This window comes from Aquarana catesbeiana, linkage group LG07 (genome assembly GCF_042186555.1).
Source record: "Aquarana catesbeiana isolate 2022-GZ linkage group LG07, ASM4218655v1, whole genome shotgun sequence".
Lineage (NCBI taxonomy): Eukaryota > Metazoa > Chordata > Amphibia > Anura > Ranidae > Aquarana > Aquarana catesbeiana.
The window spans coordinates 302,822,573-302,837,024 of NC_133330.1; the positions used below are offsets into that span (position 1 = coordinate 302,822,573).

A 14,452-nucleotide genomic window follows, 5' to 3' on the forward strand; every position below is an offset into this window, starting at 1 on the left:
AAATGCAAACCACTCTCTTCCCATTATAATGAAACTTTTTTTTTTTTTACTTAAAACATCTAACTTTATTCATATCTGCAACCCACGTATCTTGTGCGATAAGTATATATATATATATATATATATATATATATATATATATATATATATATATATATAATTTAAAATAATGGCTTTACCACCATCTTGTGGTGGTTAAAAGAAATTGTTTCCTTTTTCTTGTAAAATTTGTTGCCGATTTCTGACTTCTGTCAGCCTTTTCTTGCAGACCGTGACTTTCTGTGCCTCTGACTACTTTAGGGCAGGACAGAAAGTGAGTGTAAATCAGACTGCAATAAAATCCTGACAGTGATCCCAATTCTTCCATGTTCTATTCAAAACAAAAGTTTTGGGCAAAGTCGGTTTTTAATGTTGGCAGTTATTGTTACATTTGTATTAACTTTTTAAGGGCGAGCATTCTTGTCCATAAAGCGGACCTTTCATGGCAAATGGAAGGTCTTATTTTTGTAACAGCCCCTTACGCTCCAACACAGGGGTGGAGAGAGGTACTTACTACATTATAAAGCAATCATGAGTAAGATTTAAGCTGTTAGGAGCTTATTGTAATAATACCAAAGAAACACTATTGCTAATTAGTTCCTGTGGGTTCTGGCATTTAGCAATTGTTCTTTGACTTAATATATATGATTCTGCTATTAAAGGCATGATTTTTTATTCTATTTATTGAGTTTTAAATAACTATTCTATTACATCTTATTGAGAAATACTGCAAAAAAATAAACATTAAAAAACTGCTTCCTTTTTGCAGATATCTGAATTCTGCACTGAAAATACTCACAACATGGAAGCTCCGACAATGCAGAATCGGATGTGTGACTGTCATAGTACATGGGACATTATTAAGAATTCCAGTGATATCTACCTGTCACCTCCAAAAAATGATTCCAGCCTTCCTGAGCCGATTTTCTCTCTTCTACGCTATAGAGAAAGAGCGATCACTCTCCTGATAGATGTCTCTGGCAGTATGGCCACCGTACGTGTTATAACCTGCGTTGTTTTAAAAAAAAATTGGTAGTTGATCAACTAGTAAAGGTTGTTGTAAAGCAGAACTGTTGGTGACAACTTTTTGAAATAACTTCCAGCAATCTTTTGCTTATTTAGAAAATGATAAGGCCTTTTACAAACCATATGAGCAGTGTGCAGAGGAGTTTGATCCTAAAGAATATATCTATGTGTGTTTCAAGGGGCACAATACCCAAAACAAAATTAGGTAATACTTATATAAATAGGTTACACTTTACATACATATGAACTGCATATGCAAAAGTTTCCTCTTCACTTCTAAAACTGAAATGTTTGCCATTGATGCCACTTAGCCGTGAACAGTGGCGACTGGTGGGTTGATTGTTCGGGGGGGCGGCAAACAACCCCCCCCAGGCGGCGCAGAACTAACAACCCCCCCTCCGCATCTGATGACTGGTCTGGCACTTACCTGGCTCCAGGCTAGCGGGTGCGGGATCCGGGCAGCGGCTCCAGGCTAGCAGGTGTGGGGTCCGGGCAGCGGCTCCAGGATAGTGGGTGCGGGGTCTGGGCCGCGGCTCCAGGCTAGTGGGTGCAGGGTCCAGGCAGCAGCTCTAGGCTAAAGGGTGCAGGGTCTGGGCAGCGGCTCCAGCAGCAGCTCCAGGGTGGTGGGCTTCCTCTCTGAATAAAGCGGCTTCCTCCCTGGCTCCACGTCAGGCATCCAATAGGATCACCTGACGCTTTGGCCAATCAGGAAACAGGTCTCACACCTGCTTCCTGATTGGGGGGGATAAGATTTAGTGTGAAAATAGCAAAAAATCATTCGCTATAGTTACACAACTGGGTGGGATCAGGTGCTCTGCGCCCCGAGCCCATCCCTTTTTGAAGCTTATTAGAGCCTCTGGCTCTAATCATGTGATTCAAAAAACACCCCCCCTCCCTCCCCGTCATAGGATTTCATGCTAGGGAGAGCGGTGGTGGTGCTGGGGGGGGGCGTTCATGCACCCACAATGCACGGACTACCATTGGCGGTAAATGAAGCCTGTTTCTGCTCCTATAGTGTGTAGATTACTTTTGGCTGCAAAGAGAAGCAAGAAAATGCTAGCAAAAAGTTCCCTTCTACAAAAGATAGAAAGCCAACTTTGTGTTTAGAAAATACCTCCTTTCCTGCAATACCAATTTAATTTTAATGCCAAACTTCAACTAAAACTTATATTGTTAAGTTTTGCATAGGAAATGGTTATAACTTTTTTTTTTTATTGCTGCCCCTGGCTCATTTGGGAATTTCTTCTCACTTCCTGCCACGGTGACACCTGTCAGTAGGTGTCACCAAAACAAAAAGATAAAGACGTGAACACAAACATGACAGGTTCCGATCTTTCCCCACCCAGTGGTCAGCATGCAGATTAGGAGATAGTAGGAAAGTCAATCTGCATGCTTGTTCCAGGTCAATGGCTCCAAATACTGAAGCCGAAGGGGCAGTGTGTTGGCCAGGCAGCTACCATTTTCAGAAGGAGCCAACAGCAATAACAGCCAGCATGTTGTTCTTATAACAGCTTTCCTATTGGGAAACTTCTAGCTAGAGGAATTTCACATAGAGGGCATATTGCCTCCAGACCCCACGTGCAAGGCTGGGCACTTGCCAGAATAGACCTGGCAATACTGGAATTTAGCTCTGGTTATCGAGTCATTACATCTTACATCCCTGGAATTTCTATTCTGGGTGAGAGGCAGTTGCCCTCAGGGTAGAAACCAGTGTCATTGACCGGAGGAAAACACTCACCAGAGAGTTTTATAGGTGCATGTGTATGTATGTTGCATGTAGGTGTATACAGTGTGAATGTATTTTACATGTACTGTATGTATATGCATCTTGTATGGAATTAGTATGCATGCACATAGGGGGTGCTATATATGAGTGTAGGAATAAAAATAATCACAGGGAGTGCTGTGTGCTGAGCTGTATATACTTAAACTATCTTAAACTATTTACAATACACATACCGGACCCCCACACAAAATAAGTTACCCAGCCCAGACCCCTGCACATTGCATACTTCTGACTCCTGCACTCTGTACATAGGCTTAAAGTAGAAGTCCACCCTCAAAGTAAAATCCCTGCATCTATACACACCCACGATCTAACACTAACCTATCTAGCCCTGTAAAGTAAAAAATCAGTATACATACCTTTTTTGAAGCTGATCAGACCTGATCTCCAGCAGCGGAAGCTCTGCAGAGGACACAGCTGACAACAGCTGTGAAATGAATGGGGAGTGACATCACCCATAGACTTACTATGGGGCTTCTGTTGTTGGACGTGTCCTCTACATGTCCGCGGCTTCGCCTCCACAGCGAAGCCCCAGCTGACAGCTCAGCGTGGGATTGGGTCAGAGCGGCTTCAGAAAAGGTATGTATACTGATTTTTTCTTTACAGGGCTAGATAGGTTAGTGTTAGATCGTGGGTGTCTATAGATGCAGGGATTTTAGTTTTAGGGTGGACTTCTAAGTTTTAAGCTCCTCCCACTGGTAGCACAATTCTTCCACACCTACTATTTGCAGTGCTGTTATTAGCTCCGCCCCCCTTCTCTGGAACTTTAAAAGCTCAAAAGTTCCCAGGTATGCCTATGTTACTTGTTCAGTTAAATTCCACTTATTTTCTGTCTGCAGAACAATCGTTTGTGGAGAGTTCACCAAGCAGTAGACATATTTCTCACTGAGGCAATTGCTCTTGGAACTTACGTTGGCCTTGTTGAATTTTCACTTTACCCATACACCCAGTCTGAGCTCAGACAAATCAAAAATGACTCAGACCGTGAGACACTAAAATCAAGTTTTCCAACTACAGCCTCAACCTATGGATCAGACTTCTGCATTGCCATTCAAAAGGCTTTTGAGGTAAAATGGAATTTTATTTTTTGCTTTATACGTCAGTATACTGTTTATTGCATTATTTTTTACAAGCTGGTGCACAGTCCTATTCACATTACCTATAAGGGCAAAACTATTGAGCAATGTAAATGATAAATGGGCTTCTAGGGCTTGTTCACACCAGGAGCGCAGGGTTTCAGTGCCCAGAGCAGTCCCAATGCAAGAAGAAAGCAAATAGCTATAGGTCGTATGGTTTTAGATTACACCAATGCGCTACGTTCGTGTAAACTGAGGAAGAAATATTGCAATTTTACGCAGCAAATTTCCACACACAGTAACATGCTGCAAGGCATTAAAGCCCACAATCATAACATCACAGCAGATAAAAGGAGCATCTCAGAACCCTATTACTTTGTGGCATTCTACTTTCATATAAAAATAATAGGTGTAAAAGATGCTTTTTTTTTTTTTTTTTTTTGCATAGTGGCATTGGTCCAGTTTAGGCAAACGTAAGTATGCATATGTCATACCTGTGTGATCCCTCTGGAAGCAGAGAATCACTGCAGTAATCACCGTTACTACATCGATCGCCACTATCTTCTGGTTCCCGTGCTGGGGATGCTTGCTCAGCATGGGCATCATTCACAGAATACCTTGCATTTTTCTCAGTGAATGCAAAGCATTCTTTGACTGGATGAGATGGTGATAGTGATAAAACTGCCTGCTCTTTCCACCTTGTCCAATCAGAAACTGCACAGGACCTGGAAGACAGCGGCGATTGCTGTATTAGCGATGACTGCTACAGTGAATCTCTGCTTCCACAGGGGTAACACAGATATGGATATACAGTATCTCACAAAAGTAAGTACACCCCTCACATTTTTGTAAATATTTTATTAAATCTGTTCATGTGACAACACTGAAGAAATGACACTTTGCTACAATGTAAAGTAGTGAGTGTACAGCTTGTATAACAGTGTAAATTTGCTGTCCCCTCAAAATAACTCAACACACAGCCATTGATGTCTAAACCGCTGGAAACTAAAGTCAGTACACCCCTAAGTGAAAATGTCCAAATTGGGCCCAATTAGCCATTTTCCCTCCCCGATGTTATGTGACTCGTTAGTGTTACAAGGTCTCAGGTGTGAATGGGGAGCAGGTGTGTTAAATTTGGTGTTATCGCTCTCACTCTCTCATACTGGTCACTGGAAGTTCAACATGGCACCTCATGGCAAAGAACTTTCTGAGGATCTGAAAAAAAAAAAAACATAAAGATGGCCTAGGCTATAAGAAGATTGTCAAGACCCTGAAACTGAGCTGCTGCACGGTGGCCAAGACCATACAGTGGTTTAACAGGACAGGTTCCACTCAGAACAGGCCTCACCATGGTCAACCAAAGAAGTGGAGTGCATGTGCTTAGCGTCCTATCCAGAGGTTGTCTTTGGGAAGTAGACGTATGAGTGCTGCCAGTATTGCTCCAGAGGTTGAAGGGGTGGGGGGTCAGCCTCTCAGTGCTCAGACCATACGCCGCACACTGCATCAAATTGGCATGCATGGCTGTCATCCCAGAAGGAAGCCTCTTCTAAAGATGATGCACAAGAAAGCCTGCAAACAGTTTGCTGAAGACAAGCAGACTAAGGACATGGATTACTGGAACCATGTCCTGTGGTCTGATGAGACCAAGATAAACTTATTTGGATCAGCTGGTGTCAAGCGTGTGCGGTGGCAACCAGGTGAGGAGTACAAAGACAAGTGTGTCTTGCCTATAGTCAAGCATGGTGGTGGGCATGAGTGCTGCCGGCACTGGGAGCTACAGTTCATTGAGGGAACCATGAATGCCAACATGTACTGTGACATACTGAAGCAGAGCATGATCCCACTCCCTTTGGAGACTGGGCCCCAGGGAGATACTGTATATATAGATATATATATTGACTCGGTTAAATTGATGATAGGCAACTCCTATTCTCATATTGATTAGTGGTTCCAAATTAATAATAACTACTGCAGTAGGGAACAGACACAAAAGATACGCTCAGCATCTTTCCAAATAACTGTTCTGCTTTATTATGACGCAATTGAAGGTTTTTATGCACATGATTACGTAGGTATCACATTAATATTACAATTGTACGTTTATGGTAACAAGGGGCGTTACATAGGCAGGCTAATTCTAATCAAGACTCAAAAGAATGTAAACATTTACTGAAAACATTATTAGTGCTGTGTGCACAGTGAGGGCAGTGTGCAATACATACAAAATACAATACAATTATATACAGAAATTTCCATTACAATATATATTCTGGAATTTAACTTTAAGCAGAACTCCAGTCAGATAAAAAAAAAAAACAAACACCAATCTATGTAGTTACATATTAATTAAATAATTATTCAATGTAACTTTAAATCTTCCTAGTCTAAGTTCCTGAATTTGATTTGGTATCAGCCTTTAGTAAAATCCTGTGAGAGGAAGAGGCATAACCGGGAACCAATCCAGTGCTTGATGCACAAGCTGACAAAGAACATTGCCGATAGGAGGAGAAACCTAGAAGATGAGCTCATCAGTCTGCTTCTTCTTTAAGGCTCGGTTCACACAGGGGCAACACGATTTCAGTGCGACTTTGTACGGCGACTTCAACGCGGCTTCAATGCGACTTCAGCGCGACTTCAGCGCGACTTTAAGCAAATTACAACGCGACTTCAAGTCGCCTCCAGGACAGGCGACTTTGGCTGTGGCCAATCACAGGATAATCAGCTCTCTGGGAGGGAGGGGTTTGCCTGGGCAAACTAAATTTTTTTCCCTGCAAAGTCGCTTGACTGTAGAGAGAGATCCGACTTGGAGGCGACTTCCATTGATTTCTATGGTACAGGTCGCCTACCAAGTCGGATCCAAGTAGTACAGGGAGTACGCTCTGAAGTCGGAGCGACTTCAGTAGTGTCTATTAAGACACTCCCATTCACTGTAATGTGAATCTCTTTCTGGGGCGACTTGGGGCGACTTGAGGGCTTACAAGTCGGATCCCAAGTCGTCCCAGTGTGAACCGAGCCTTATGGTCCAGTCACAGGTTGAAGGCAGGGAGGTGACCGCACTATATTGCTTAACTGCACTGGAGAAAAGTCAGATCACCAGGCTTGGCTGTGTGATTTGCCAGGGCTCTAAATCTCAGGACTGGATGGTACGAAATCCAGATCATTTGGCAGGGAAAACATCTACTGCACATGTATCTCAACAGTGTATTTAGCTATTTGCCTGGATTTCAGTTTTCGTTTTATGTCTGGGGAATGTTTGTAGTATGAAGGAAATAAAATCAACTCCTCTCATCACCCAGGTGAACAAGAAACTTTATGAATCATTAGATGGAACTGAAATCGTATTTCTGGCAGATGGATATGATCTTCAGATCTCCAGCACGTGTTTTCCTGCCATTAAAAGCAGTGGAGCCATTATTCATACAATTTCTTTGAGCTCTGGTGCACCAAAGGATTTGGAAGAGATCGCTGATATGACAGGTGAGAGGTGGATCAGAAATCTTGTACTGAGATGAGATTGGAGGGAAATATATACTGTATATGTTATTAACAGTGACTGATACCAGAGAGGGATGATTTACAGAAACTAGAGTAAAAATAGGACAAATTACCTACAGTACATCAACCAATAGGACTCTTCATTCGTTTTTTTAAAAAGAAATGCGATTGCCTTGGCACTTTGTGTCTTTTTTGTTATGGTGCTATGGTGGACAGACTACATATCCTCTAAGAAGCCAAAGGTACCCCTACACATTGCTGGCCACATTTACTGCTTACTTTCAGATTCCCTTAGGCCTTTTTTACATGGGCCTAGCTGCTGATTTGGATTCTGGGGGCCAGTAGCGACTGCCCTGCGATTAGCAGGCAATTGCAATGGAATATGCCGCCTCCCACACTGAAATCCCTGTTCACCATGCTGCATCCATGTCCACTGGACAAAGTGGCGGTGCAGCCCCCATTCACCTCTATGGGGCATGATGGCAGGCAGTATTGCCTGGGGAATGCAATATATCCTATCTTTGCCACGCTGTGAAGCACAGTTTTGCAACCACAGCAATGTGTATGGGTATGTCTGGTGGCTATTGACTTTTTTTGACAGGTGGCTGAGGCAGGTTTAAAACGTGCCTTAATCAACAGGTTTTGCCACCTTTCAATGCCCATATGAAAGCGGCTTAAGAATTGCAACAAAATTTGTTGCTGAATTCTTTTCATAAATGAAACCTGTGATTTTTTTTTTTCTTCTATTGTTGGAGACCGATGTTACAGGTGTGATACTAGACCACAGAGTAGTGTGAGCAACAAGATAGTGAGACAAGAAACATAATAACTAGTAACAGTAATTTTATTCTTTATTCAGGTGGTTTGAAATATTTTGCAACAGATAATCTTCAGTCCAATGATCTCATTAATGCTTTTATTGGAATCTCAAATGAAAATGTGGATTTCACTCAGAAGGTTAATCAGGTAATGTCAATTGTTAACTACAGTTTACTAATGTGCAATCTATAGTACACGTACAAAACACAAATAAAAATGCAGGTCACATCTAAAAAGGTAAAGTAAATGAGAGCCTCTGCTCTCATGCACATCGTTGGATCGAGAACAGGCTCAGGTATTTAGGGAGGGGCTGCTTGCAGAAGGTTTTTTTTTTTTTTTTTTACCTTAATGCATAGAATGCATTAGGGTAAAAAAGCTTCTGCCTTTACAACCACTTTAAAGCTCAACTCTAGGTTGGGTAGACCCCCCCTCACCCCTGCATTGTTTCTTACGGTACATCTTTTTGTGTACGTACTTTCTTTGGAGCGGTTTTCGCTCTGGTCACATGACATCTCAGGGTTCTCTTCATCTTCTTCCTGATTAGGCTTGTTAATAATACCTCAGGGGTCACTCACAGGAATTGGGTGGCAACCCAGTAGAACAGCAGCAGGGTGGAGAAGGTGAATAATAGATCTGTCCTATCTCCGAACAGTCAAATGGTAAAAACAGGAGGTTGGATTACAGCTTAAAGCAGAGTTCCAACAACATCTAGCCATGTTTTTTTAAATCCATCTATTATAAGCATACTATTATTATTATTTATTATTATTATTATACAGGATTTATATAGCGCCAACAGTTTGCGCAGCGCTTTACAACATGAGGGCAGACATTACAGTTACATTACAATTTGATACAAGAGGAATCAGAGGGCCCTGCTCGTTAGAGCTTACAATCTAAAAAGAAAGGGTTAATTGATACAAAAGGTAATAGCTGTGGGGAATGAGCTGATGGAGGAAGTAAAACAGAGTTAGTTAGAAGCAGGATAGGCTTCATTGAAGAGAAGGGTTTTCAGGGATCGCCTAAAGATGGATAGATTAGGGGACAGTCAGACAGATTGGGGTAGGGAGTTCCAAAGTATGGGAGAAGCTCTGGAGAAATCCTGGAGGCGAGCATGGGAGGAGTTGACAAGGGAGCTAGAGAGTAGGAGGTCTTGGGATGACCGAAGAGAGCGGCTTGGTTGGTATTTTGGGACTAGGTTAGTGATGTAGCTGGGGGCAGAGTTATGGATGGCTTTGTAAATTATTGTTAGATGACCAGGGAGTGAATTAGAAGCTTGGTGGTGTCATTAGTTAAAAAGGGGCGTATTCTGGAAATGTTGCGGAGGCTAAGGCGACATGATTTGGACAGGGATTGTATGTGGGCCTAAAAGGACAGTTCAGAGTCTAAGGTTACCCCTAGCACCCTGGCATGTGGGGACGGACTGATATGCCTCGTTTCCACTGAGCGGATCGGTTCGGGTCGGTACAGTTTGAATGGCCTAGAATGGTCTGGTCTATTCTGGTGAGCGTTTCCACTGCAAGTGGGACCACAAGGGGCCATACAGGGTTTAGAAAAAATGCCTCAGCATAGCACAGCAGAGGGTTTTCTGACAGCCAATCAGTGGAATGTATCGTAGCTCCGCCCCAACCGAACAGTTCCATTTTCTATGGCCCCACATCTGAAGCAGGACCCTGAATGGAGCGGTACGGTTCGGTTGTATGGGCCGCTTTCATAATGGAAACACCCAAAATAGCGTACCGTACCGAACCGAACCGAACTGATCCGCTCAGTGGAAAGGAGGCAATAGATGTGCCATTGATCTTGACAGAGAAGTCAGGGGAGGGGGTACGTGGGGGAGGAAATATTAAGAGCTCAGTTTTAGATAGATTCAGTTTAAGGAAGTGGTTTGACATCCAGGTTGATATGTCTGTTAGTAGATCAGTGAAGCCTGAGGAGATTGATGGGGTGAGCTGAGGGGCAGAGAGATAGATTTGGGTGTCATCAGCATATAAATGGTAGTGAAAGCCATGGGAGGCTATCAGCTGACCCAGGGAGGATGTGTAGATCGAGAATAGTAGAGGTCCAAAGACAGAACCTTGGGGGACCCCAACGGTAAGAGGAATTGGAGAAGAGGAGGTGGAGTTGTAAGTGACACTGAAGGTGCAATGAGATAGGTAAGATTCGAACCAACCGGGAGTGCAGCCATGGAGACCAAGCAAATTGAGTTTTTTGAGGAGGGGGTGGTCAACTGTATCAAAGGCAGCAGAAAGGTCCAAGAGTAAGAGTATGGAATAATGACCGTTGTTTTTGGCTGTTAGTAAGTCGTTTGTGAGTTTTAGGAGGGCAGTTTCTGTGGAGTGCTGTGGGCAAAATCCAGACTGAAGGGGATCAAGAAGGTTATTCACAATGAGGTGGTCGCTCAGTCGGTTGTAGACTAAACGTTCAAGGAGTTTGGATATATAATGTGACACACATTACTCTTCTATATTATGCTGCTTTAGTTTGTATTTTATATAAAAACAAACCTTATATTTCTTCTTCTTCTTCTTGTGCGTTCCCATCTTGCTTGTGGGGAAGCCCACAAGGATGATCTTCCGGGATATGGTGCTGCTGAATTAACCAGCATGCACCGCCCGATCTCGCATATGCGCATTATGCACACATATTGAAATTTCTCTGGTTGCCATCACAATGGGCAGCATCGTCGGAAGTGCCCGCCCCGTTGTTAAGGCAACCCAGGCGCTGCCCACTGACTCCTGGTAAATGATCTCACACATCTCCCAGGAGCACTAGCACGGAGGGAATGATGTGAAGCGCCGCAGAGAGAAGTGGAAGAATACAAGGGACCCCATAGCAACAGAGCTTAAGGAGGGGTTAAAAAAAATATTTTTTTTTTAAATGTTGATGCTGATGGATAATGCTGTTGATTTCTTTGAAGTAAATTTTTTGGGTGGAACTCCACTTTAACAGCTTGCTCTGTAATGTGAACCGGAAGAAAACAACTTCTAGAGGGTGTAGAAAGTGTTACCTGACCACCCTCTCTTGACCGACGTACCTCTCCCCCTTACCGACTTATCCCTCCATGGTTCGTGGGTTCACTTACTTCTTTGGTAGGTAAAGCAAGTCTTTAGCTTTTTAGAAAAATTTAATGGCTCTACAATGCAAGAATCAAAATTTGGTGTCTTCAATTTCTACAGCCTTTGGCAGATTCTTCACCTCTGACAGAGTGTGACTTCAGAGTGTGTTAGATGTCTGGTTCCCCACAGTGCTCAATGGTTCCACCAGATATAATCACTGTGCCGTGGTGGTGATCATGGCTAGTTATCTATTCCAGAATAGTCAAATGATAGAGATTCTCTAGGTGGCTGTAACACCTAAACACAGTAGAGTTGGAGTCTTCTTCTTTTAAAGGAACCATTTTGAAGGTTACACTGCCAGTTTCCCTAACTTAAAATGCTGGCACACACCCAAAGCCAATTGAAGAATCGGCTCAGGTGGGGACATTGCTGGATCCCTGGACAGGTAAGTGTCCTTATATTAAAAGTCAGCAGATACCGTATTTGTAGTTTCTGACTTTACATTTTTTGGGGGGAGCCTGGAGCACCTCATTAAACTGTTGCAGCACTGAAAAGCACAGGGATTGTATGTGGGCCTAATATGAATGTTTTGCTCTGACATAGATATTGGACCCTTTTAAATACATGTTTTTCTTTCTTGTTACAGCTAGAAAGCATCAGTTTAAATGTAAATCCAGGCCACTGCTTTAATGGCACTGTCCTAGTAGACAGTACAGTGGGTGCGGAGACTTTCTTCACCATTACCTGGCCGTCTGCTGCACCAGATATCCAGTTGACAGATCCGGCAGGAGAATTGTATTCTACTGACAACTTCACTATCCACCACACTTCCCACCTAAGCAGACTGAAGATTCTTGGTTCAGCCGGGGTAATATACTTTTTCCCTGCTTTATTAGCTGGAAATGTTAGTTATTAAGAAATAACTTATTCGCAACTTTATGTTTGAAAACAAAACCTGGAAGCTGACTGGTTACTATGCACAGTTCCACCAGATTCTGTGTGCACCAGTTTTAGTAAACCTCCCTGACAGAGCTATGTAATCCAATTACAACTCCTTTTTTGAGCAAGGCAGCTCCCAAGTATGCATTTAACAGTGTACGTAGCAGTTTTTCAGGAGATCGGTTTTATCCTATTTTAATTAGTACCACATCCCATAAGTTTACTGTAGGCTTCTAACCTTTCTAACGTTGTTCAACTACTTTTACCAGTACAATGTATTATAATATATATATTGCTGTATTATAGGCCATGATAGCTGTACATAGCTACACTGATAAACACATGAAAAAATAAATAAATAAATACAATTATATATATATATATACATATATACACACACACACACACACAGTGGGAATGGAAAGTATTCAGACCCCCCCTAAATTTTTCACTCTCTGTTATATTGCAGCCATTTGCTAAAATCATTTAAGTTCATTTTTTTCCACCTTAATGTACACACAGCACCCCATATTGACAGAAAAACACAGAATTGTTGACATTTTTGCAGATTTATTAAAAAAGAAAAACTGAAATATCACATGGTCCTAAGTATTCAGACCCTTTGCTGTGACACTCATATATTTAACTCAGGTGCTGTCCATTTCTTCTGATCATCTTTGAGATGGTTCTACAACTTCATTTGAGTCCAGCTGTGTTTGATTATACTGATTGAACTTGATTAGGAAAGCCACACACCTGTCTATATATGTCCTTACAGCTCACAGTGCATGTCAGAGCAAATGAGAATCATGAGGTCAAAGGAACTGACTGAAGAGCTCAGAGACAGAATTGTGGCAAGGCACAGATCTGGCCAAGGTTACAAAAAAATGTCTGCTGTACTTAAGGTTCCTAAAAGCACAGTGGCCTCCATGATCCTTAAATGGAAGACGTTTGGGATGACCAGAACCCTTCCTAGAGCTGGCCGTCCGGCCAAACTGAGCTATCGGGGGAGAATAGCCTTGGTGAGAGAGGTAAAGAAGAACCCAAAGATCACTGTGGCTGAGCTCCAGAGATGCAGTCGGGAGATGGGAGAAAGTTGTAGAAAGTCAACCATCACTGCAGCCCTCCACCAGTTGGGGCTTTATGGCAGAGTGGCCCGACGGAAGCCTATCCTCAGTGCAAGACACATGAAAGCCCGCATGGAGTTTGCTAAAAAAACACCTGAAGGACTCCAAGATGGTGAGAAATAAGATTCTCTGGTCTGATGAGACCAAGATAGAATTTTTTGGCCTTAATCCTAAGCGCTATGTGTGGAGAAAACACGGCACTGCTCATCACCTGTCCAATACAGTCCCAACAGTGAAGTATGGTGGTGGCAGCATCATGCTGTGGGGGTGTTTTTCAGCTGCAGGGACAGGACGACTGGTTGCAATCGAGGGAAAGATGAATGCGGCCAAGTACAGGGATATCCTGGATGAAAACCTTCTCCAGAGTGCTCAGGACCTCAGACTGGGCCGAAGGTTTACCTTCCAACAAGACAATGACCCTAAGCACACAACTAAACTAACGAAGGAGTGGCTTCACAACAACTCCGTGACTGTTCTTGAATGGCCCAGCCAGATCCCTGACTTAAACCCAATTGAGCAACTCTGGAGAGGCCTAAAAATGGCTGTCCACCAACGTTTACCATCCAACCTGACAGAACTGGAGAGGATCTGCAAGGAGGAATGGCAGAGGATCCCCAAATCCAGGTGTGAAAAACTTGTTGCATCTTTCCCAAAAAGGCTCATGGCTGTATTAGATCAAAAAGGTGTGTCTACTAAATACTGAGCAAAGGGTCTGAATACTTAGGACCATGTGATATTTCAGTTTTTCTTTTTTAATAAATCTGCAAAAATGTCAACAGTTCTGTGTTTTTCTGTCAATATGGGGTGCTGTGTGTACATTTATAAGGGAAAAAAAAGAACTTAAATGATTTTAGCAAATGGCTGCAAAATAACAAGGAATGAAAAAATGCTGACTATGACCCAAAGAACACCATCCCTACAGTCAAGCATGGAGGTGGAAACATTGTGCTTTGGGGGTGTTTCTCTGCTAAAGGTACAGGCCAACTTTGCCGCATTGAGGGGCCAATGGACAGGGCCATGTATTGTAAAATCTTGGATGAGAACTTTCTTCCCACAGCCAGAACACTGAAGATGGGTCATGGATGG

At 42.8% G+C, this 14,452-nt stretch overlaps 1 protein-coding gene across 1 annotated transcript in view; it reads left to right on the forward strand.

Moving 5' to 3' along the window:
* The window catches only part of LOC141103706 (calcium-activated chloride channel regulator 1-like), a 61,301-nt gene that overhangs the window by 26,402 nt on the left and 20,447 nt on the right, over positions 1-14,452 (forward strand). The window contains exons 6-10 of the mRNA XM_073593599.1: positions 809-1,033; positions 3,691-3,918; positions 7,224-7,404; positions 8,282-8,388; positions 11,947-12,168. Coding sequence (XP_073449700.1) covers positions 809-1,033; positions 3,691-3,918; positions 7,224-7,404; positions 8,282-8,388; positions 11,947-12,168 — 963 coding nt within the window. The remainder of the gene's footprint in view (positions 1-808; positions 1,034-3,690; positions 3,919-7,223; positions 7,405-8,281; positions 8,389-11,946; positions 12,169-14,452) is intronic.